A 24,835-nucleotide genomic window follows, 5' to 3' on the forward strand; every position below is an offset into this window, starting at 1 on the left:
TCTATCTCTCCCCACTCATAGAGATTGAGGGAAATAAGGCATCAATTCTGGGTGAAAGAGTCTGCTCTGTAGCACCACAGTCTGCATTAGATTTTGTTATCTTAAAGTGTATACCTGCAAGTGGATATAGCTGGAGATTCAAGTTATATTTCAAATACAATTTTATCAATAATAAACTGATATGCTCTATATTTGCCTGTTTCCTGTGTCAATTTCCTAGTTGGTTAGAGACCCTGCATGGAAAGTAAGGATATTGATTCTATTGTCTGAACATGTATGAGGATTCATTCAAGTGTTCTGTCCTTCCTCTTTCTTTTTTGCACATTTTCTCCAAAGAAATGGCCGGTTCAATTACTCTTTACAATATTAAAATAACTTACCTATAGAGTAATAGCGAGAGTAACAGTACCTTTCAAGGGAAGACCAGAAAAGATTTTTGTCTTGGTGAGTCTTTACATTATAGTTGCTGGGGGCACTTAACAACGTTGATTACACACTTCTTTTTCTTTTTTTCCATTTTAAAAGGTAAGTATTTGAAAAAAGCACTCCTCAAAATGTACAAAAGCAGTATCAAAGGTCTTTTCAGATGTTTTCTCTGTAAGAAACACATGAATTAGAAGCTTATTTATGTAATCATATGAGATTTAAAAAAATTTTTTCAGATGTTATTGACATAATTAAGGAGTGCCTTTGTGTCTCATAAACATTTGCTACATCTTCTGCTGTTGAGAAACAAGAGAGAATTGTTGGTTTGTTTGTTGAACCATGCTGGGTTAGAAATCGAGGTTCAAACTAGAAATACTTCTTTCCAACTCCTTTTAGGGCTTCTTTCACATCTTGGTTCCTCAGGCTGTAGATGAGGGGGTTTAACATAGGAATAATAATACCATAAAACACAGAAGCCATTTTTTCTTGCTCTTGAGACTCTGTGCTACGATGGTGCAGATACATGTAAGAGAGAGTCCCATAGAAAATGGTGACTGCTGTCACATGGGAGGCACACGTAGAGAAGGCCTTTTTCCTCCCTGCAGCAGAAGACATCTTCAGGATGGCAGCCAGGATATATATGTAGGAAAAGATGACAACCAACACAGTGAATGTCAAGTTAAACCCCACAAAGACTGTTAGTAGTATGATGCTGAAGTAAATATTGGAGCATGATAGGGCAAGAATTGGGGGTTCATCACAGAAAAAGTGGTTAATTTTATTGGATTTGCAAAAGTTCAATGAGAAACTAAAACTTGTGTTTATAGAGGCATTTAGGAAACCCATGAAGTATGAACCAATTAAAAGTTGATTGCAGACTCTCTGGGTCATAAGTACTGGATAGTGGAGAGGGTTACAGATAGCCGTATAACGGTCCACTGCCATAGCAGCCAGGATGTAGCAGTCAGTTGTTGCAAAAGCACCATAGACTAGTAATTGCACTATACATCCTATGAATGAGATTGACTGCTTTGTCCCTACAAAGTTTTGCAGCATCTTGGGAATGATAGCAGAGGTGTAGCAAAGATCAACAAATGCCAGGTGTTGGAGGAAGAAGTACATAGGAGTGTGAAGGCAGGAATCAATCTTGATGAGTAGGATCATGCCAATATTGCCCACTAGGGTGGCCACATAGATCACCAGAAATATTATGAAGAGGATATGCCAAGACTTGTGTTGGCCAGCAAATCCCAGGAGAATGAATTCAGTCACTTCAGTGCCATTGTTTTGTTCCATGGCTAGCAAGATTAAATATCAGCTGAAAAAGTGCGAAGAAAAGAGAACTGAGAAAGCTAAGACAATTGTGATCCTTTATCTAATTATGGAATTGTAAATGGTATAATATTTGATTTCATAGTGGGGTCAGAGAATATTTTCTATCAGATAATTGACTTAGATTTTAATGGCTGAACCTTGACACCTGACTTTGATAATTTCATCTACAGTTGGGGTAAATTGCCTTGGACCAGTAGCTGTGTGCTCAGGATAGAAAGTGATTTATATTTCATAAATACATCAATTAGGGAACATATAAGAATATATTTTTATTTAATTATTCTTTTTTTTATGCTCTCTATTTTTTAATAGAAACCCTAATTTTCCTAAATACTAATTATTATATCTGAAATCGTGACATACCCATAGAGCTAGCTCTCTATTCTCATTTCATCCTTTTCCTTTCCTTAGTAACTATTCTCTGCCATGATGGACATCTGGACCTGTGGAGTCCTTTATAGACGTGTGCATCAAAATACAGATGGTAAAGGATAATTTTCTTTGTAAAACTTCCAATATGTAGTGGTCCAATATTTTTGCAAAAATCAATGTAAAGTTCCCAGTACTGGCAAAATTCTGTAATAGTTTAAATTCTCAATCTCACTTTCAGTAGCTACCTCATCATAGAGTGGAAACAGAGAGTCCAAAGACTGGTGCTGGTCCATGGACTACACATCATTGAGTATCACGCTCTATAGTGTCCATCCATCATATTTTACCTATATGGTTTCCTAGTGATGGATAGATGATTGCCTACAACTTGTCTCCACTACAAATAACTCAGTGTAAAAATTTTTAAAATATATTCCTAGGGACAAAATTTTTGAGTCTGAGGGTATGCACACATTTAACTTGGCCAGATTTTTCCAGCTCACTTTCTGTAATGGATGCACCAGTGTACACCTTTACTAATTGTGCATGAGGGTTTCCATGTCCTCAGTTCCTTGTGAACATTGGTATTTTCCTAGTATTTTTTATCCAGGAAAATAGGCGGAAAGTGATATCTCATTTTTATTTGTTTTCTTCCGCTTAATTAGAAGGAAATTTGATCATTATCTAATGTTCTCTTTAGAATTTGAGGATTCTAGTGTTTTGTAAATCGCCTATTTATATTTTTTGCCAATGTTTCTATTGAGTTGGTTTTAGATGTTCTTTGTTTATCCAAGATTTGAATCTCATGTCAGTTGTTCACTTGACAAAGTATTTCTCACATTCCTTCATCTATTAATTTTGTCCATGATATCCTTTATAGAGCATAAATCCTTAAATTTGAAGTAATAATTAATCATTTTTTTTTGCCTTATGGTTTGTTCTTTATGAAAAATAACTGAATAAAGTCCATTCCTTTCACTAGTTCCTTTCCCTGGGAAAGTAAAAAGCAATAATAAAACTGTTTTTCCATATTAAACGGGGTTGCTGGCACATGGTATTTATTGCACCATGATATTTTATACCATACACACAATCTGATAAACATTATTTTTGTTTTCTCAATATTTATTTATTTATTTATTTATTTATTTATTATTATTTTTTTAAAGATTTTATTTATTCCTTTTTTTCCCCCCAAAGCCCCAGTAGATAGTTGTATGTCATAGGTCCACATCCTTCTAGTTGCTGTACGTGGGACTCGGCCTCACGTTGGACGGAGAAGCGGTGCCCTGGGGCGTGCCCGGGATCCGAACCCGGACCGCCAGCATCAGAGCGCGCGCACCCAACCGCTAAGCCACGGAGCCGGCCCTCAATATTTATTTTTAAAAAAAGAAAGCAGACTAACAGGATAGAGAGTGATAGTAGTCAGTATGCGTGTGTCTTTCTGTGTGTGTGCATGCAAAATATTTTAAAACCATTAAGTCGTTTGACTTGTTATTTAAAAATTTACTCACATAGGCACTACATGAAATTATGTTACAGGAAAGTTTTATCAAACATTTATGGAACAACTAATTCTAATATTGTACAACCTTTCCCTGCAAGTAGCAAAAGAAAACATTCCCCAACTTATTTTGCGAGACTAATGTAACCTCGACACCCAAGTAAGTAAGGTTTGAGAAAAGAAAACTAGAAACAAACTTACTTGTGAATATAGATGCAAACAGCTTTAAAAATACACATTCGCTAATCAAATCCAACCATATATTAAACAAACGACTGCTGAGATCACATAGGAGGCTCCAGTGAAGAGGTATTCTCTTCTTTTCCTAGGAGTTGAACAAGTTGAGAAATAAAAGATAGTGTATATATGGAGACTATAATATCACCTTTAGACACTGGAGGAAGACTTGAAGTTTATTATTCAAGTTACTTGTTTCCAATGAACATCATAAGTAAACAGGCTTATCTACCCAGTCTTGCTGGCCGTGACTGGGGCATGACTCTTGAGCGTTGTGGGGAAGTGCCTCTGAAATACAGGGGAATGAGGGCTTCAGCAGGATGGCTAAGGGCAGAGCAGGGCATGCCAGGTTGTTCTCAGATTTACCAATCAAATATGTCACTCCACCTTTCCAGTACACGCGTGAATAAAATAGGGAGAGAAAGGCTATAATTACGCAAATTAAGCTCCCTTTGCAGAAAAGAAACTTCAGAAGCAGGAAAAAAATATTTTCCATCAGCAAGCAAGACCAAATTGTATAACATTGTATTTTTTCCCCATATTAATTTATAAATTCAATGTAATTCCGATGGAACGTTGAGAGAATTTTGCGTGCATCTTCACAGACTTATAAAGTTTATATGGAAGAGAAAAGAGCTAAAAATAGCCTAGAGAATTTTAAAGGAAAACAAGGTGGGAACTTGTCCTACCAAATATCAGAACTTATTATAAAGTGATAATAATAAAGACAATGTGGTACTGAGGGTAGACAAATAGATAAATGGAATTGAGAAAAGCAAATCATACACAGACTCACAAGTCTATGGATGCTTGATGTAAGAAAACAATACATGTACACCAATGAAAAATGGCTCAATAAACTGTGGTGCTATAAATGCTTATACAAGTGAAAAAGTATTGTATTCTTAATGTACATTTTAGAAAAATCAATTCCAAATGCGATAAAGACTTCAATTGTAAACTTGAGAGTAACACATAGCAGACTACCTATGACAGATATGCAGAAAAAATTAAAACGTCGTGAATGCACAAAACATAAAACATTAAAAATTCAACTATATCTAAATTAAGAACACAACATTATAAAAAAGAGAAGTGTAGACACTGACTGGAAATTTACTCAGGTAAATTTGTTTGCCACACATATAAATAGCAAAGAATCAGTATCCAGTATATAAAAATAATTTGTATAAATTACCCCAAGGGAAAAATTCACAAAAGATATAATCAGGATAATTATAAAAGGAAAAACCAAAATAGTCAATAGAAATATGGTAATATACACAACTCACTAGTATCAGATAATTATATATTAATACTGTATTGAAATATAATTTTACACCTAGTCTAACATGCAAAGTTTTGGTGAGAATGTGGAGACATATTTCTAGTGAGAAAATAAATTAGCAGTCCTGTTGGAGACAAGCTTGAAATAAATAGTAAAACTAAATATACGTCCTCCTATGGTCCAGAATTTCCATTGGTACATATTCTAGAGAAATTTTTGACCACATAAATAAGGATATACACACACACACATATACTTGTAAGTATATGTATGAATATGTGTACATATAAATACACTTATACAGACAAAAGTATGTTCATGCAGTGTTGTTGATCATAGAAAATAAACTATTATATATATTTATAAACATATAAAACAAACTATTAAATAAATCGGTGAAAATTCAGTAAACTGATGCTAGAACATCTACGTGTATAAATTTCTCACGTGAAATGATGAGTAATAAAAAGCAAGTTGCGAAAGTTAGATGGTGGCTACATGAATGGTTACATTATTTTAAATATATTTTTATACACTTTAAATGTTGTACAATAACAGACATTCTTCACAAAGGAAAAACCATGTCCCCAATATATCAGTAGCAGGCTGTTTTACTCTGATGTCGGTTAATGTCAGGCAGAGCCACAGTTCCCTAGATGAGACAGTCCATTTTAGATAAGAATGTGCCTTTAGTGGTGGAGAATATAGCAATGAAACCTGTTGTTGATGTTTCTTGGGTAACCTGGTTCTCTCAGATATCTTGAGAAATGAAGAGAGTGGGATAAGTCTGTAGTGATGCAACAGGAAACAATTCTCTTAAACTGAACATTTAGTGAGGGCTAAGGGCCAATAAATTTGTGTGAGTTGCCTCCTCAGGTAAATGTTCTGTAAAATTGATTAAATTCAGCCCTCTCAAAGAGGCTTCCATCCAGTGGGTAAAGGCACATGTGAGAGGAAGATAGAATTGGTCATGGGTCCACTTTTAAACTAGAATCTTGATAAGGTAATGATATTTACTATATCAATTTAATCCTTTTGAATTCAAATAAAATGTGTGACGTATTAGAGGACACTTTTCAAGAACTATGGAAAACCAGTACAAGAGACACAGCACACAAATACACATACACATACACACACACAAGCCATGTATCCGAGTATTTTGAATTTGCTAAACCTATTCTGAACCCTGGTGCTTTTGCTGAGGAAGATTGGCCCTGAGCTAACATCTGTGCCCATCTTCCTCTACATTATACGTAGGATGCCTGTCACAGCATGGCTTGATAAGGGGTGCATAGGTCCACACCCACACACCCATGATCCGACCTGTGAACCCTGGGCCACTGAAGCAGAGCACACGAACTTAACCACTATGCCACTGGGCCGGCCCCCACAACAAACTTTTAATGGTTATCCTTGGGCATGGGAGTGGGGAGAGAAAGTCTTTAAACTCATAAATTTTTTCACTTTTTCTTTTAAAAATAGCTTTAATTGTTTTAAAAAGGAAGAAGAAGAGAAAGAGATAAAGTCTATTTTGTAATGATGTGACTTAAAGTGAGGTGATTTATGTAAAATTCCCAGCACAGGGCCAAGTATTGAATGGTCATAATTATAAATGCAAATAAAACACTAAATGCATATAATATTCATTCATTCACTCTTCTAATCTTTCAATCATTGTTCATTCATATCCTCCTCAGGCAACACTGAGCCCAACTCAGTTCCTCAACTGAATTCAACTAGGTCTCCAGGGATGAAGTGATTATTCCTGGTCTTGGAGTGAAATATACGAGAACTTTGGCTCTAGCCCTTTTGCCCCATCATTTCCAGCACACCTTGGGATGATACACAACTGATGTTGAAAAATGGGATTGCTTTGTTTACTCACATCAGAGCAGCCTCCAGATTCTCTTTCTGCAAGTGGTGCAGGCTGATTGCCCACCAGGTTTCTCTGTGTGGTTTCTTCTACTTGGGGAGTTTATAGTGGGGCCTAAGGGATCAATACTTGTTCCCTTGAGAATCCGAGGTTCCAGGGGCTGAGATGGAATTGGAATAAACAATGTTCGGTAGTTATTTTCTGCTGAAGAACGTTTAAGTTTTTTAGAGAGGATAAATTTAATTCATGTTACTGTCATTAGGGACTATTTTTTTTTCTGTGAGTGTTGCCTTGTTATAGAACGGCTCTTCAAATATTTTTCTTGTTGTGAATCAGATTGAGTATCTTTTTATATGTCTAAGAATCTGTGTTTAGGTCTAGAAAATTGACCTTGTCCCCATAATCAGCAAAAAAACATAGCTATCTGAAAAAAAGAAATCCAAAGCTAATCAAAATTTCAGGGCACATGGTCACTAGTGTGACAAATAGAATGACTACTATTTGAACATATTTGATATTATCACTTTGACTATTTTTTATTCAAAGAAAAAATTTACTCTTCATTCTTTCTTTTTTTTCCTAAAAATGTTAACATTTCAAAAATCAGCCCTGGATAAAGACACTCTTTCTTTCAGTTGCACTTTACTTCATCAGAATATTTCAGATAACAATCTGCGGAATATGAGATTTTGAGTAGTGTTTAGCTATAAAGCTGCTAGGGCTAAACTTTTAATTTAATAAGTATGAAAGGAAATATCTAGATTCAGTGACTTTGTAGCTCTGTGATTAACAAGCATACCTACGAAGGAGAGTTATTGTCAAAAGGCTGGTGAATTGACATTCAACATTACTGATTGCATGACCAGTGTCTCAATTAGGAATGCCTTCAACTGCTAGTAGAAGAACACCCAACTTCCTTTGGTTTAAAAATAGGGCCTCATTTTCCTTCATAACAACAGTTTGGAAGACAAGACTCGCACTTTTGTGATTTGCTTAGTCTTTCCCATATGCTGGTTGCCTCACAGTCTAACAAGTCTACCACAGCCCTAGACATCACCTTCCCTTTCAAAGCATGAAAAAGGATCCAGGAGGGCAGAGTGACAACCACATATATACTCTCGATCAGGAAAACAAAAGATTTTCCCCAATCCAGCAGACTTCTACCTACATCAGTGAGGCGAGAACTATGTTATATGGAGTAGCAGAAATCTCTGTCTTGCACCACATCTCCTCAGCTAGTTGATTTCAGTGCATCTGTGGTAGGCAGCTTTGTCTGTGCTACTAGTGGCAGCTTTCCTATGGTTTTTCTCTGTGTCTCTGTCTCAAGAATATCTCAGAAGCCGTGGAAGATCTTTGGCAACCCTCAAACCCTGGGACAGGGAAACTGAATGATTGTTTTAACCTCTTGTCCTCAGAGGGGCAAATTTGTGGGACATCCTACATAGTTTATCAAGTTCCGGTTCCCAGGTGTGTCAGCTAAGTTATTCACTCTTTCCTTGGTTTTCTCCTTCTATATCTCACTCTTCCTTCTCTGTCTCTCTGCTGCTTGGAATAACCTCTTTCAAAAACCTTGGCAAACTGCACAGTGTGAAGAAACAGTTCCCCTAGGATTGATATCACTTTAGATGGCAGTCAAAAATTTGGAGGTCCTCAGAGCCACACTCGTTCATAGCTTGTCATAAATTTGGAGGTCTCCACAATCACCTTCAGGTCTCATAGTTTACTAGGAAGGACTAGGTGATATGGACTGAATGCTTGTGTCCCCCAAAATTCCTATGTTTAAATCCTAACCCCCAATGTGGTGGTATTAAGAGGTGGAGCTTTGGGGAGTTAATTAAGTCAGGAGGGTGCAACGCTCATGAATGGGATTCATGTCCTTATAAAAGAGACCCCAGATAGCTCTCTTTTTCTACCATGTGAAGACATAATGAAAGAATAGCAGTCAGCAACCCAGCACAGTATTCTCACCAGAAGCCGGCCATGCTGACAACTTGATCTCTGACTTTAACTTCCTTGTTAATAAGCCATTCAGTCTACAGTAATTTGTAATAGAGCCTAATCTCACTAAGACATTAGGAAAATACTATAGATACAATTACAGTTTTATTATAGCAAAAGGATACAAATTACAACCAGCCAAAGGAAGAACTATATAGAATAAAGTCTGTGAAGGTTCCAAACATGAAGATTCCATCATCCTCAGAGATGCATTACCCTCCTGGTGTCAACGTGTGCAATATGCATGGAGTAGGGCCAACTGGGGAAGCTCATTTGAGACTCTGGTGTCTAGAGTTTTTATGTGGGCTCTATGACATATTGTTCACATGGCTGAGCTTTAGTCCCCAAGCCCTCCTGGAAGTTCAGGGTTATATCTTTAGTCTCCGGTTCCTCTGGAGGTTGGAACTGACATGGCATGTCCCAAAGCTCCATCATAAGTCACACTTTTAAGCTGTCCAATGCCATAGCCTCCAGGAAAACAGAGAATTCCTATTAGGGAGGACATTCCAGAAGCTGTGAGATCACCTCCTAGTAGCTGAGGGGGAAGGACAAATCTTTCTTTAGGTAATATTAATTCTTCACAACAACCTCCATACATTACTTTTACCCAAGGCTATATTCTCAGGAATGCAAACTAAGACACATACCATCCTAGCTACAATGGAAGCTGAGAAGTAAAGTACCTATTTGTCTGGCTGCATTACCCTCCATATGACATGGGAGTTCTTTTAGGAAGGAATTAGAGGAGAATGGATAGTGGATAGACAACCAACTATATTTTGCCAAAGCCAGTCAGTACACATAAGAGATGGTGAATAGATTCTTTCTTTCAGCTTCTGTAGGTATTCTCTTCTCCATGTCATTCTCATGTGAAACTTTTAGATGTGATGCCACATTTTATTCCATCTCAGTCTAGATGAATATTTCCAATAAAGTTGGCCATCTTTAACAATCCTTGACTTCAAATTCTGGTTGAAGAGTTGAGCCTTTATTATAATGTTTTGGAGACAATTGCTGGACCTAAAAAGTCTTTACAAAACATGGTCTGCTACAAGAACAGTTAGCTCTACTGGGCTGTAGCTAGTGTTCTTTCTCATTGTAGTAACTACAGACACATTTTCTCTGTGCATTCTTTGTTCATTCATTCAGTAAGCATTTCATGAGTTTACTTATATAATTAATGAGCTTAATTTAACATATTCCATACAATTAATAGATGCTGGGGATATAATAGTGAGAAAAATACAAATTATAATTATGTTTTGAGAGATTAAATTTTAGTGTTTCTCATATATACACTTATGACAGTATGGATAGAAAGCAGATCAGGGTGTCAGCTAAAAAAACAACTTATTCTGGGCAGGAACATGGTGTGATAAGTTATAAAAATGGGCACAAATTCTTTCCTTCATGCACCTACACCATTGCAATGTAATGTTGCAGATCCTTCCAGTAAGTGGTGGAGTCAATTACTCCAACTCTTTGGATCTGGGTTGGCCATGTGAATTGCTATGGCCAATGTGATATCAGCAAATTCAGGAAAGCACTCACCACTTGGATACTTCCGGCCATCTTGGTTAGTAATTTATGCCCAAGCAAGAAGAACTTAGTCCTTATTGATTGTAGAGATTCTTTTACTTCATTATTTCATAGGCACTAGATAAGGAGGTTTAACTTGAGAATTGTAATGCCATAAAATATGGATGCTGCATTTAATGGCTCTTGAGACTCAGTAGATCTGGGCAGTAAGTACATGTAAGGGAGGGCCCCAGAGAAAATGGTGAGAGCTGTCAGGTGGAAGACATCTTTGGAGGAGGGCCTTTTTTGTCTCTTATTGTAGAGGGCGAGCCCTGGATTCTGGAGGATATATGTATACAAGAAGGTGGTGATCAGTACAGTGAAAATGAAGTTAACCACAGCATAGATTAGCAAACATTTTCATTAAATGTATTTTAAATAGAATTTTTCTTGAGATGATTATAGATTCATGAGCAGTTGTAAGAAATAATTCAAAGAGGTCCCTTGTGATGTTTGCCTAGTTTCATCCTGTAATAGCCAGAGTAACAGCTTCCCAAAGATGTCCATATCCTAATCCCTCGAATCTGTGAATATATTAGGTTACATGGCAAAGAGGAAGTAAGGTTGTAGATGGAATTAAGGTTGCTAATCATCTGACCTTGAGACAGAGAGACTATTCTGGATTTACCAAGAGTCTTTAAAATGGGAAGAGGGAGGTGAAAGAGTGAGAGTCAGACAGAGATTTGAAGATGGGATGCTTCTTTGAAGATGAAGAAAATAGGTTATAAACTAAGGAATATAAGTGGCTTCTGCAAGCCGAAAAAATCAAGGAAATAGATTCTCCCTTAGAATCCCCAAAAAGGAACCCAGTCCTGCTGACACCTTGATCTAGAGACCCATTTTGGCCTGCTGACTTATAGAATTGTAAGATAAGAAATGTGTGTTGTTTTAAGGCATTATATTTGTAGTAATTTGTTAGAGCAGCAATAGAAAACAAATACAGACCCAATAGAACATTTCACAAGATGATAGTATAATATCACAACAAGGATATTGACATTGATGCAATCCACCGATCTTATTCAGATTGCCCCAGCTCTACATATTTGTGTGTTTGTTAGTATTAACTTTTACAAAATTTTATCACCTGTGTAGGCTCCTGTATTCACCAGCAGAGTCAGGATATCGAAGAGTTCCCAAACCACAATGATCTCTTGTATTGTTCTTTTATAACCACCTTCACCCCATCCTTTATCTTCCCCTCCCTCCACCCTTACCTCACTGCATCCCCAACCCCAGGCAACCACTAATCTCTTATATAAATGGAACCATACAGTATATAACCTTTGGGATTGGCTTTTTTCACTGAGTACATTTCTCTGACAATTCTTCCAAGCTGTGTGTATCAATAGCTCATTTATTTTTATTCTTGAGTGCTTTCACTTTTTAGGAGGGTTTCATCTTGATGGTTGACCTTTGGACTTCTGCTTCATCGATATTTGCTTAGTCCATCCTGGTTTGGCCTCTAGCTGCCCTTCCAATTGTTCTTTCTGGCTCCTGAGCTGCTATTATAGGCTGTGAATGAGTCCTACATTTCTATCCCTCCCTTTCCTCGGGAAGCAGGGTGTTTTAAAAAACTTTCTTTCTCAATTATTTTATTGAAATCATAAAGTTTTATAACCTTGTGAAATTTCGGATGTATATTATTATTTATCAATTTCTGTACAGATTTCATCGTGCTCACCACCAGTATTCTAATTTTTATCCCTCAGCATACATATGTGCCACTTTACCCCTTTCACCCACCCCCCACACCACTTCCCCTCTGATAATCACTAATCTGTTCTCTTTATCCATGTGTTTATGTTCCACATACGAATGAAATCATTCACTGTTTGTCTTTCTTTGTCTGGCTTATTTTGCTTAACATTGTACCCTCAAGGTCCATCCATGTTCTTGCAAATGGGAAGATTTTGTCTTTTTTAATGACAGAGTAGTATTCCATTGTACATATATACTACATCTTCTTCATCCATGCATCTGTAAAAGGGCACTTGGGTTGCTTCCATGTCTTGGCTATTGTGAATAATGTGGCAATGAACATAGGGGTTCATAAATCTCTTTAGATTTTTGATTTCAAGTTCTTGGATAAATACCCCATAGTGGGATAGCTGGATCATAATTTATTTCTATTTTTATTTTTTTGAGAAATCTTCATACTGTTTTCCTTAGTGGCTACACTGGTTTGCAGTTTGCATTCCCCCCAGCAGTGCATGAGGGTTTCCTTTTCACCATGTCATCTCCAACATTTGTTATTTTTTGTCTTGGTAATTATAACCATTATGACAGGTGTAAGGTGATATATCGTAGTTTTGATTTGCATTTCCCTAATAATTGGTGATGTTGAACATCTTTTCATGTGTCTGTTGACCATCTGTATATCTTCTTTGGAGGAATGTCTGTTCATATCCTCTGCTCATTATTTGATCAGGTTGTTTGTTTTTTTGTTGTTGAGTTGTATGAGTTCTTTATATATTTTGGAAATTAACCCCTTGTCGGATATATGATTTACAAATATTTTCTGCCAGTTGGTGGGTTTTCTTTTCATTCCCTTCGTGGTTTCCTTGGCTGTACAGAAGCTTTTTAGTCTGATGGAGTCCCATTGGTTTATTTTTTCTTTTGTTCCCCTTGCCTAAGTAGACATGGTGTTTGAAAAGAAGCTGCTAAGACTGATGTCAGAGAGTGCACTGCTTATATTTTCTTATATGAGTTTTATCGTTTCAGGTCTTACATTCAACTCTTTAATCCATTTTGAATTAATTTTTGTGTATGGTGCAAGATAATGGTCTACTTTCATTCTTTCACATGTGGCTGTCCAGTTTTCCCAACACCATTTATTGAAGAGAATTTCCTTTCTCCATTGCATGTTCTTGGCTCCTTTGTTGAAGATTAACTGACCACAGACGAATGGCTTTGTTTCTGGGATTTCAATTCTGTTCAATTGGTCTGTGTGTCTGTTTTTGTGCCAGTACCATGCTGTTTTGATTGCTATAGCTTTATAGTATATTTTGAAGTCAGGGCTTGTGATGTCTGCCGCTTAGTTTTTTTTCTCATGATTCCTTTGGCTATTCGAGGTCTTCTTTGTTCCATGTAAATTTTAGGATTCTTTGTTGTATTTCTGTGAAGAATGTCATTGGGATCTGACTAGTTTTGCATTGAATCTATAGATTGCTTTAGGTAATATGGACATTTTAACTATGTTTATTTTTCCAATCAATGAGCATGGACTATCTTTCCATTTCTTTATATCTTCTTCAATTTCTTTAAATAATATCTTATAATTTTCACTGTACAGGTCTTTCATCTCTTTGGTTAAGTCTATTCCTAGGTATTTTATTGTTTTTGTTGCGATGGTAAATGGGATTGTATTCTTGACTTCTCTTTCTGCTAGTTCGTTATTAGTGTACAGATTTGTATAAAAATGCAATTGATTTTTGTAAGTTGATTATGCACCCTGGAAATTTGCTGTAGTTGTTGATTATTTCTAATAGTTTTCTGATGGATTCTTTAGAGTTTTCTCTATATAGAATCATGTCATCTGCAAACAGTGAGAGTTTCATTTCTTCCTTTCCAATTTGGATACATCTTATTTCTTTTTCTTGCCTAATTGCTCTGGCCAAAACCTCCAGTGCTATGTTGAATAGGAGTGGTGAGAGTGGGCACCTTTGTCTTGTTCATGTTCACAGAGGGATGGCTTTTAGCTTTTCACTAAGTATGGCGTTGGCTGTAGGTTTATCATATACGGACTTTGTTATGTTGAAGTGCTTTCCTTCTACATCCATTTTATTGAGAGTTTTTTTTAATCATAAATGGATGTTGGATCTTGTCAAATGCTTTCTCTGTATCTATCGAGATGATCATGTGAATTTTATTCCTCATTTTATTAATGTGCTATAACACATCGATTGATTTGTGGATGTTGAACCATCCCTGCACCCCTAGAATAAATCCCACTTGTTCATGGTATATGATCCTTTTAATGTATTGCTGTATTTGGTTTGCCAATATTTTGTTGAGGATTTTCGCATCTATGTTCATCAGTGATATTGGCCTATAATTTTCCTTCTTTGTGCTTTCCTTGCCTAGTTTTGGTCTCAGGGTAATGTTGGCCTCGTAGAATAAGTTAGGAAGCATTGTCTTCTTTAATTTTTTTGGAATAGTTCCAGAAGGATAGGTCTGAAATCTTCTTTGAATGTTTGGTAGAATTCTCCATAGAAGCCATCTGGTCCTAGGCTTTTGTTTTATGTGAGGTTTTTGATTACTATTTTAATCTCTTGTGATTGGTCTATTCAGATTTTCTATATCTTCTTGATTCAGTTTTGGGAGGTTGTATGAGTCTAAGAATTTATCCATTTCATCCAGGTTAGGCAATTTGTGGGCATATAGTTTTTCATAGTATTCTCTTATAATCCTTTGTATTTCTGCAATATCCATTATAATTTCTTCTCTTTCATTTCTAATTTTATTTATTTGAGCCTTCTCTCTTTTTTTCTTAGTAAGTCTGGCTAAGGGCTTGTCAATTTTGTTTATCTTCTCAAAGAACTAGTTCTTAGTTTCACTGATCCTTTCTACTGTTTTTTTTTTAGTCTCTATTTCATTTATTTCTGCTCTAATTTTTATTATTTCCATCCTGTTGACTTTGGGCTTTATTTGTTCTTCTTTTTCTAGTTCTTTTAGATATAGTTTAAGATCACTTATTTTTTATTTTTCTTTTTGTTGAAGTGGGCCTGTATTACTATGAATTTCCCTCTTATAACCACTTTTGCTGCATCCCATAAAAGTTAATATGTTGTATTTTCATTTTCATTTGTCTCCAGGTATTTTTTGATTTCTCCTTTTATTTCTTCATTGATCCAATGGTTATTCATCAGCATGTTGTTTAGTCTGCACATATTTGTGACTTTCCCAGCTTTTTTCTCGTAGTTGATTTCTAGTTTCACAACATTGTGGCTGGAAAAGGTGTTTCGTATGATTTCAATCATCTTAAATTTCTTGAGGCTTGCCTTGTTTCCCAACATGTGGTCTATCTTTGACAATATTCTATGTGCACTTGAGAAGAATGTATATTCTGCTATTCTTGGATGGAATGCTCTCTATATATCTATTAAGTCCATCTTATCAAGTGTTTCATTTAAATCCACTGTTTCCTTGTTGACTTTCTGTCTGCATGATCTAGCCATTGATGTAAGTGAAGTGTTGAGGCCTCCTATTATTATTGTGTTACTGTTAATGTCTCACTTTAGGTCTATTAATATTTGCTTTATATACTTTGGTGCTCCTGTGTTAGGTGCATATATATTCACAAGTATTATGTCCTCTTGATGGAAAGTCACTTTTATTAATATATACTGCCCCTCTTTGTCTCTTGTTGTCTTTTTTATCTTGAAGTCTATTTTGCCTGATATAAGTGTGGCAACACCTGCTTTCTTTTGTTTGCCATTTACTTGGAGTATCATCTTCCATCCCTTCTCTCTGAGCATACGTTTGTCTTTAGAGCTGAGATGTGTTTCCTGGAGGCAGCATATTGCTGGGTCTTGCTAATCCATCCAGCTAATCTGTGTCCTTTGATTGGAGAATTCAATCCATTTACATTTAGAGTGATTATTGATATATGAGGGCCTCATACTGCCATTTTATCTCTTGTTTTCTGGTTGTTATATGTTTCCATTATTTCTCTTCCTTTGTATTTCTGACTGCCCTTTCATTTTGGTGGTTTTCTGTGGTGGTTTTCTCTTTTTTCATGAATTGTGGCTCTGCTCTGATTTTTTTGTTCAGTGGTTACTGTGAGGTCTGTATAAAAGATCTCGTAGATGAGATGGTCTATTTTCTGATAGCCTCTAATCTACACAACCTGAGTAAGTTCCATCCCTTTCCTCTTCCCCTTCTGAGTTATTGTTGTCACAAATTATTCTGTTTTGTGTTGTAAGTTTGTGACTAAATTGAAGTGTTTATAGTTACATTTGATGCTTTCTTTCCCTTTATCTTTTAAGTTATAATTAAGTGTTTGCTACTCTTTTCTGAAAGAGAGCTGCAGTTTTCTGATTTTGTGTGTCTATTTATCTCCTTGCTCAAAGCTTTGTAGACCTTTGCCTTTTCGTTTCAGGCATGAGGACATCCTTGATCATTTCTTATAGGGGAGGTCTAGTGGTGATGAGCTCCCTCAGCTTTTGTTTATCTGGGAAAGCTTTTATTTCTCCATCCTATCTGAAGGATAGTTTCACTGTATAGAGTATTCTTGGCTGAAAGTTTTTGTCTTTCAGTATTTTGAATATATCATTCCATTCTCTCCTAGCTTGTGAGGTTTTGGCTGAGAAATCTGCTGAAAGTCTGATAAGGGTTCCTTTGTAGGTTATTTTTTTATTCCTTGCTGCCTTTAATATTTTTTTTCTATTGTTGACTTTTCCCAGTTTTACTATTATATGCCTTGGAGAAGGTCTTTTAGCATTGATGTAATTAAGAGTTCTATTGGCTTGATGTATTTGTAAGTCCAGTTCCTTCCCCAGGTTTGGGAATTTCTCAGCTATTATTTTTTTGAAAAAACTCTATGTTCCTTTCTCCCACTCTTCTCTCTCTGGAAGAAGGAGAATTCATGTTGCTTTTCCTAATTGAGTCTGATATTTCTCAAAGAATGCCCTCATTTTTAAAAAATCTTAGTTGTCTCTCTTCCTCCACCTGAAGTTTTTCTATGTTCCTATCCTCTGAATCACTAATTCTTTCTTCCATAATGTCAGATCTATTTTTTAAGGATTCTATATTATTTTTTATGTCATTAGTTGTGTTCTTCATTTCCAGAATTTCTTTTTTTTTTTAATAGTTTCAAATCTCTTTGGTAAGGTATTCTTTCTTCTCATCAATTTTATTCCTGAGCTCATGGTACTGTCTTTCTGAGTTTTCTGGTAAACTTGTTGAGTTTCTTTTTGACAGCTATTTTGAATTCTCTGTCATTTCGATTGTAAATTTCTGTGACTTCAGGGTTGGTTTCTGGAGACTTGTCATTTTTCTTCTGCTCTGACTTGTTGTAGTTTCTCATGGTGTTTGATGAACTAATCTTTTGCCAGCACATTTGTGGTAGTATCAGGTCACAGATTCTACCTGCTACCACTGCGGGGAAGCAGAGGCTGTGTTTCTGATCCCACGCCATCTGCTGGAAATTGTGTGGGTACAGTGGGTGGTCCCACAAGCTGGGAAAATGTTCACACATGGCTCAGGGATGCCGCTGTGCTGAGGCACATTCCTATTTGTTGGGACACAGCAGTACTGTGGGTGCTCATGCTGGCTGGGGTAGCATTTGCATGCATGTGTATATCTGCTGCCACCTCTTCTTACAGTTGCACCAGCCAATGTGCTTGGTGGATGGGGCTTATTCATGGGTTCTGAGCCTGGGGGACTTGGTGGGACTGCAGTGGCAGGATGGGTTCTCCCATAGTCCAGGAAAGCATTCATGCACGGGCCCAGGGCTGCCGCTGCCCCTTCCCACAGTTTTGCCAAGGCATGTTTCCACTTTCAGGGCTGCAGCAGAACTATGGGTACTCACACTGGCTGGGAAATCATTCAGGTGTGCAAACAGGGCTGCTGGGGAAGAGTAGGGGAGTGCTCATCTATCTCCCTGACTTCCTAGGGAGCCAGTTCATCCACCTTCAGATATGTAGCTGCATGGGTCTCTCAGGCGTCCGATTGTGTTGTGCAGGTATCCTCTGCTGGTCAGTGAACGTCCATTTAGTTGTAGTTCAAAGGGAGAGAGATAAAGGGAACTGCTCATTCTGCCATGTTGCTGTGTCATTCTTAAAAAACTTTTTTGAGTGACTCAGGTGCTTCCTAAATCTGTTACTAGAGATAGTATCTGATTCAGTTATGGGTGCCCAGTGATTCTATATGAGGCCCTCGATAAATGTTTGAAATTGCAAATAAATAAATGACTGCACAAAGTATTGATTTAGCCAAGTTTGGGGTCTATATTTCCTGTTCTCCCCAGTCTAGGCTGGGCTGAAACAGCCAAAGTTTAGCAGATGATTTATGAAACAATGTATGATTATGCCACATCAGACCATCACTACTCTATATAATGTCATAAAGGAAGGGTCTGTCTTGGATAAGTGCTAATAATTGCTATTCATCCCAGGGCCAGAACCCAGAAAACTGTTTCCTCCTTCATGTAAACCTCAGAGATTTTGCTACTTTTATCTATTTGTCACAGAACTTATTTCCTTTTGGGATTTCTTTCAGCCTGATATTGAATACATAGTACTGTGTGACTCTCCATTCTGTGCCCTATTTCCAGTTTGGCCACTTAGACTTCCCAACATGTACTAAGTTTTTCTTTTTTTGTCATCCATTTCCCCCTAGGTTTATTGAGGTACATTTCACAAAATTTGTATATATTTAAGGTATACAACTTTATTTTTAATATTGGTATACATTGCAAAATGATCACCACAATCAAGCTTAGTAATACACCCATTACTTCACATAGTTATCATTTTCTTTTTTTTGTGTGGTGACAATGCTTAAAGTATACTTGAAATCTTCACAAATTTCAAGTATGTGATACAGTATTATAACCATAGTCACGACGCTGTTACATTAGCCTCCAGTTTTCCTCCCCAGGGCCTCAGGACATCCTCTGTCTACTTTGCCAGTGACTCTCCAGCAACTGCCCCTGGTCCTGGTCTTGTAAGATACTTGGACCTGCCCAGGAGAGAAAATCTCTTCCTTTATAAAGACAATCTTTGCTAGGGAGATTCTGGTCATCGTACATTGACTTCAGGTTAATTTATGTAGGATATCTTATTAGAAAAATATATCTTCTTCTCTTGCCCAAATCTCTTTGTGCTCTTACCTAACAGGGCATTTTCTGGGCGGTTCATTAGAATGTTGCCTGTTATTTTGGTGTGAGTATTGCTCATTCATCTAGCTAGTATTGCATCTTTAGATTCATGAGGGGAGGTGCCATCAATCTGTCTATTAAGCACCTTAAATCTATCTACTAACATTTTTTTGTCAACAGTTCATCTTCTTTATTAGAATGGCTCTTGGCCTCTCATCAACTTCTCATTGAATTCCTATAGTTTAAAGTAATTTTTCTGGAACTAAAATGACTGATATGCCTTTCATAAATGAATGACGTTTAAGTTTTTAGATACATCCACAGTGGAGATTTTCTATCTCTATTGGAGAAAGATATAGAAAAGTTTTTCATGAGTTTCCTAACCTTATGCAAGAAAGAGATGGAGTCAGAATAAAAAGAAGTCATAACATCACATAAGAGATAAGTGTTTTCAAGTGCTCGAGAATGTAACTAATGTGGGAATATTAGGTTGAACGTATAGCCTGAGTCATAAGGTGTTTTTCAAAGAAGTGTTTATTTTATATCCAGGTTTATGCAATAACTGGAAGAGAACACATGAAGAACCTCTTCGTAGACAATTTACGGAACTTGTTTAAATGAATGGAACATAAAGAGCTTCAATTTTAATATTGATTACACACAAAATTGGGGTTTTCTAGTCTTTAGGAATATGTTTGAAATATATTTGAAAGAAGTAAACACTTTATAAAGTATACACATATTTCTTAATATTTTAAGCAATTTCAATAGAGCCATTCTTCATGGATAGGATGAGGTATATTTTTCAAACTATATTCAAGGGAAAATTACTCTCATGAGATATTACTATATTCCTGCATTCTAAAACGTATCTATTGAAACACGGAGCATTGGCTTCAGATTGAACGTGTTCCTAATTTCAGAAACATTAAATAAGGGTCAAACATCTCTACTAGATGCTTTCATGTGCTGAATTTTAACAATTTCAGTGCAATCTAAAAGAAATTTTTCCCCTCACTTTTAGAGCTTCTTTTACTTCCTTGTTTCTCAAACTATAGATTAGGGGGTTCAGCATGGGAATCACAATGCCATAAAATATGGAGGCCACTTTCATATTCTGCTGGAAATAATTAGAATAAGGCTGTAAGTACATGTATGATAGGGTTCCATAGAAAATGGTGACTGTTGTCAGGTGGGAGGCACACTTGGATAAGGCTTTTTTCCTCCCAGCAGTAGAAGACATCTTTAGGATGGCAGCCAGAATATACATGTAGGAAAAGATGACAACCAACACAGTGAACATCAAGTTAAATCCCACAAATACAACAATTAGCATGACGTTGATGTCAATGTTGGAACATGAAAGGGTGATAACTGGGGGAATATCACAGAAAAAGTGATTGATGGTATTGGACTTGCAGAAGTTTAGTGAAAATATAAAACCTGTGTGTACAGAAGCATTTATTGAGCCCATGACATACGAACCAACTACTAATTGCATGCAGGCTCTTCGAGACATCACTATGGGATAGCGAAGTGGGTTACAGATGGCTACATACCGGTCTACTGCCATAGCAGCCAGGAGGTAACAGTCACTGGTCGCAAATGTTGCATAAACCAATAATTGTATGACACAGCCCCCAAATGATATTGATTTATTTTCTACTGTGAAGTTTTGCAACATCTTGGGAGTGATAGCAGAGGTATAACAGACGTCAACGAAAGCCAAATGTTGTAGGAAAAAGTACATAGGTGTGTGAAATCTGGAATTTGTCCTGATGAGTAGGATCATTCCAGTATTACCCACCATGGAGATCACATAGATCACTAGAAATACAATAAAGAGGACATACTGCAACTTGTGTTGGCCACTGAATCCCAGAAGAAAGAATTCAGTCACTTCAGTGCTATTTGCTTGCATCATGGCCACCAGAGTCTAGAAAGGACAAGAGGAGGACCAAGAAAAAAAGGGAAATATTGGTGACTTCTTGAAAGGAAACAGGCTCTTATATTCCATGTCACCTTTTTTGAATTAGTTTTTCATTGCAAACACTTCAAACAGGGTTACTGCTTTCCAAATATTCTTTCTATATTCTTGTTAAGAAACCCCCACATAAACAGTGATATGTGAGCAATGCATTCATTTTCAAAATAAAGAAGATTTCATAGAAGAAGATGGACTTCTAATATGTGTGATTCTATGTAACATAGATTAAAACATGTTTCCACTGTATTAAGCAGGTATCCATATTTACTTAAAGCCATATGTGAGTATGATTTTGTACCTCTTCATCAACTTATAGTTTTCTCAGCCATTTATCATTTTAATCCTAGCTTATAGTCCTGAAATTAGTAGAATTGCAGAAATTTTGTGAGATATGTTCATGTTCCACATATGTTTGAAGGCTTTAGAGTGTCTTTCTACTACTGTCCTTAGCATGCAACTGTCATCTAGGTGACATTCTTCACAAGCCACATAATCATCTCTTTTTACATATATAGATATATGTATGGATTTCTGAGAGACAGTCTTGCTTTTCCCATGGCATTCTTTTTTTTTCTAGTTATAGCCTAGCTACAGAACAAATCATCTTGTAAAAATTTTATTAATATATAATGATGGTTTATTTTTAGTCAAAAATCTCTTTTTTTCTACTTTGAGTCATGCTACCTCTGTACCTAGTTAGGTAGACAGCTGAGATATCTTCTTCCATGATTTTTCATATACTGCATTCCCTCAAACTCCCTGATTCCAATGCCTTTACTTTTTTTTTTTTTTTTGGGTGAGGAAGATAGCTAACATCCATGCCAATCCTCCTCTTTTTGCTGAGCAGGACCGGCCCTGAGCTAACATCTATTGCCAATCCTCCTCCTTTTTTCCCCTTTTTCTCCCCAAAGCCTCAGCAGATAGTTGTATGTCGTAGTTGCACATCCTTCTAGTTGCTATATGTGGGACGCTGCCTCAGCACGGCCGGACAAGCGGTGTGTCGGTGCGTGCCTGGAATCCAAACCCGGGCTGCCAGTAGTGGAGCGTGCGCATTTAACCACTAAGCCACGGGGCCAGCCGCCCCAATGCCTTTACTTTTAAACACCATTCCATATTGCTGAGCACTGCTCATTGTGGAGGAAGGTATCATGGACACTTAGTATGGCAGAAACTGACTTGCTGCTCATCAATATATTTGTCTTTTCTTCTGGGCACAGCATCAGTACACACTTTCAACCAAACTTTTCCACCTGTGGTCATAATACCATGTTCTGCCCATGGAGTGTGAGCAAATGTAATGAACGCTTCTTCTAGGACTCAGCCACCTCCTCCCTGCTCTCCTCAAACTGGAACCGTATGACTTTCTATTCCTTTCACTCCTCGTCTGTCAGCTAGATATTGATGTTCAGGGAAACTTTGAAAACTATGTGTTAGGATTGCCAAATAAAATACAGGACACCCAGTTAAATTTGAATTGCACATAAATTGTAGAAATTCTTTTTAATAGAAGTGTGACTTAAATGTTGCATAGGAAATATTTACACTAAAATAACTTTCTATTTATTGCAGTTCGAGTTTAACTGAGCCTCTTTTATTTTTATTTACTAAGTCTGGCAACCCTACCTGTGTTCTTTATTGCAGCCTCCGTCCAGGTGTTCTCAAATGTCTGTGTGCAGCAGAGCCCCCTGCTAGCATCCCCTTTTCTCCACTGGATTTTATGTGATTGAGAACTTCTACTGTGATAAGTCAATGAGATTTTGGGATTCATTTACTACAATAGTCTTATTTTTACCAACCGTCATTGCAGTCACACAATATGAGTTCTTTTTTAAAGGAATAAACAGATGAAGATATAACAACAGGACAAGTTTTCAACCTATAATGTGGATTGATAAGTGATAAATGATTTATCAGACCCAAGAAGATCAAGTCCTGAGCCAGAAACGGAGAAAGCTGAGAATCACTAGATTTATACTGCAGAATCCTCAAAAGGCTCAGGAATTAATATCAGCAGGTACACTGGAAGAGGGCTGAAGGGTGTATTAAGAGAATGAGCATTGGTTAAGAGTCTTCCAAGAAGCAAATTGTAGAGAAACCTATCATTAGTAGCTCACCTAACATCTCAAATCTTCCTTCACTCATCAACAAACAAACACAGCTACTTGATAACTGAAGAATGAGGAAAGAAACCAAAGACCACTGGGAGGAAGCAGATGCTACAAATGGTGATGAAACATTTTCGAAACTCAACTATTTCCCCCTAAACATGTGTGCATGTGTGTGTGTGTATGAGATTAATGTACATACATTGTAGAATAGTTGCTACTTTCATGGAGGATAATTGGCAATGTACTTGTTGAAGGATACATGAATAAGTGGAATATATATGAATAATGAAATATATATATATTCCACATGAATTATATATATATTCATATATCCTCATATATCCTCAAAAATTACATTCCCAATTATATATATGTGTATATATATAAATTATATATTACACATCATTATATATTATACATGTAAAATTATACATCATTACCAAGTGGCATTTATTACAAGGATGAAAGACTGGTTCAATATTTGAAATCGATCAATGTAATCCACCATATCTACAACCTAAAGAACAAAAATCAGGGGCCGGCCCGGTGGCGCAAGAGGTTAAGTGCGCGCGCTGCAGCGGCCCGGGGTTCACAGGTTCAGATCCCCGGCGCGCACCTGACGCATCACTTGTTAAGCCATGCTGTGGTGGCGTCCCATATAAAGTAGAAGAAGATGGCCATGGTTGTCAGCTCAGGCCCATCTTCCTCAAGAAAAAAGAGGAGGATTGGCATCAGATGTTAGCTCAGGGTTAGTCCTCCTCACAAAAAAATAAAATAAAATAAAGAACAAAAATCACAGTGTCTTATAAATCAATGAAGAAAATGCATTTGACCAAATTCAATACCTATTCATGATTTAAAAAATCTCAGGAAACTAGGAATAGGAGGGAACATCCTCAACTTGATGAAAAACATCTACAAAGAACCTACAGCTAACATCATAGTGGTAAAAGACTGAATGCTTGGCCACTAAAATCAGTTACAAGGCAAAGATACTCACCCTCACCAATTCTATTCAGCATAGCTCTGGGGGTTCTAGTCAGTGGAATAAAGGAAGAAAAGGAATAAAAGTCGTACAGATCAGACAGGAAGAAATAAAATGGTCCCTCTGGCATGTGATGTGTTGGCTGTGTAGAAGATCCCAAGGAATCTAGCAAAAATTCCAGGCTTAATAAGTGAGTTCAGTAAAGTTGTAGAATATAAGATGATCATACAAAAATTAACTATATTTCTGTATTATCAAAGGATACATGGGAAGTGTAATTAAAATATAACAACCTTTACAATCACTCAAAAACTGAA

General features: G+C 36.8%; 2 protein-coding genes across 2 annotated transcripts; both read right to left on the bottom strand.

Annotated features, from left to right (window-relative positions):
- Positions 1-792: 792 nt before the first annotated feature.
- LOC131395603 (olfactory receptor 5AK2-like) lies at positions 793-1,722 on the bottom strand. The gene has a single exon (XM_058527463.1). It carries the CDS (start codon positions 1,720-1,722, stop codon positions 793-795), a length of 930 nt encoding a protein of 309 aa, XP_058383446.1.
- An 18,701-nt stretch (positions 1,723-20,423) lies between these two features.
- LOC131395346 (putative olfactory receptor 5AK3) lies at positions 20,424-21,362 on the bottom strand. The gene has a single exon (XM_058527259.1). The coding sequence runs from the start codon at positions 21,360-21,362 to the stop codon at positions 20,424-20,426; it is 939 nt and encodes a 312-aa protein (XP_058383242.1).
- Positions 21,363-24,835: the final 3,473 nt, after the last annotated feature.

Source organism: Diceros bicornis, chromosome 31 (assembly GCF_020826845.1).
Source record: "Diceros bicornis minor isolate mBicDic1 chromosome 31, mDicBic1.mat.cur, whole genome shotgun sequence".
NCBI classification, from domain to species: Eukaryota; Metazoa; Chordata; class Mammalia; order Perissodactyla; family Rhinocerotidae; genus Diceros; species Diceros bicornis.

What these genes read in the sequence shown, in the direction of transcription:
- LOC131395603 (XM_058527463.1), bottom strand. Translation starts at nt 1,722, where the DNA reads ATGGAACAAAACAATGGCACTGAAGTGACTGAATTCATTCTCCTGGGA.
- LOC131395346 (XM_058527259.1), bottom strand. Translation starts at nt 21,362, where the DNA reads ATGATGCAAGCAAATAGCACTGAAGTGACTGAATTCTTTCTTCTGGGA.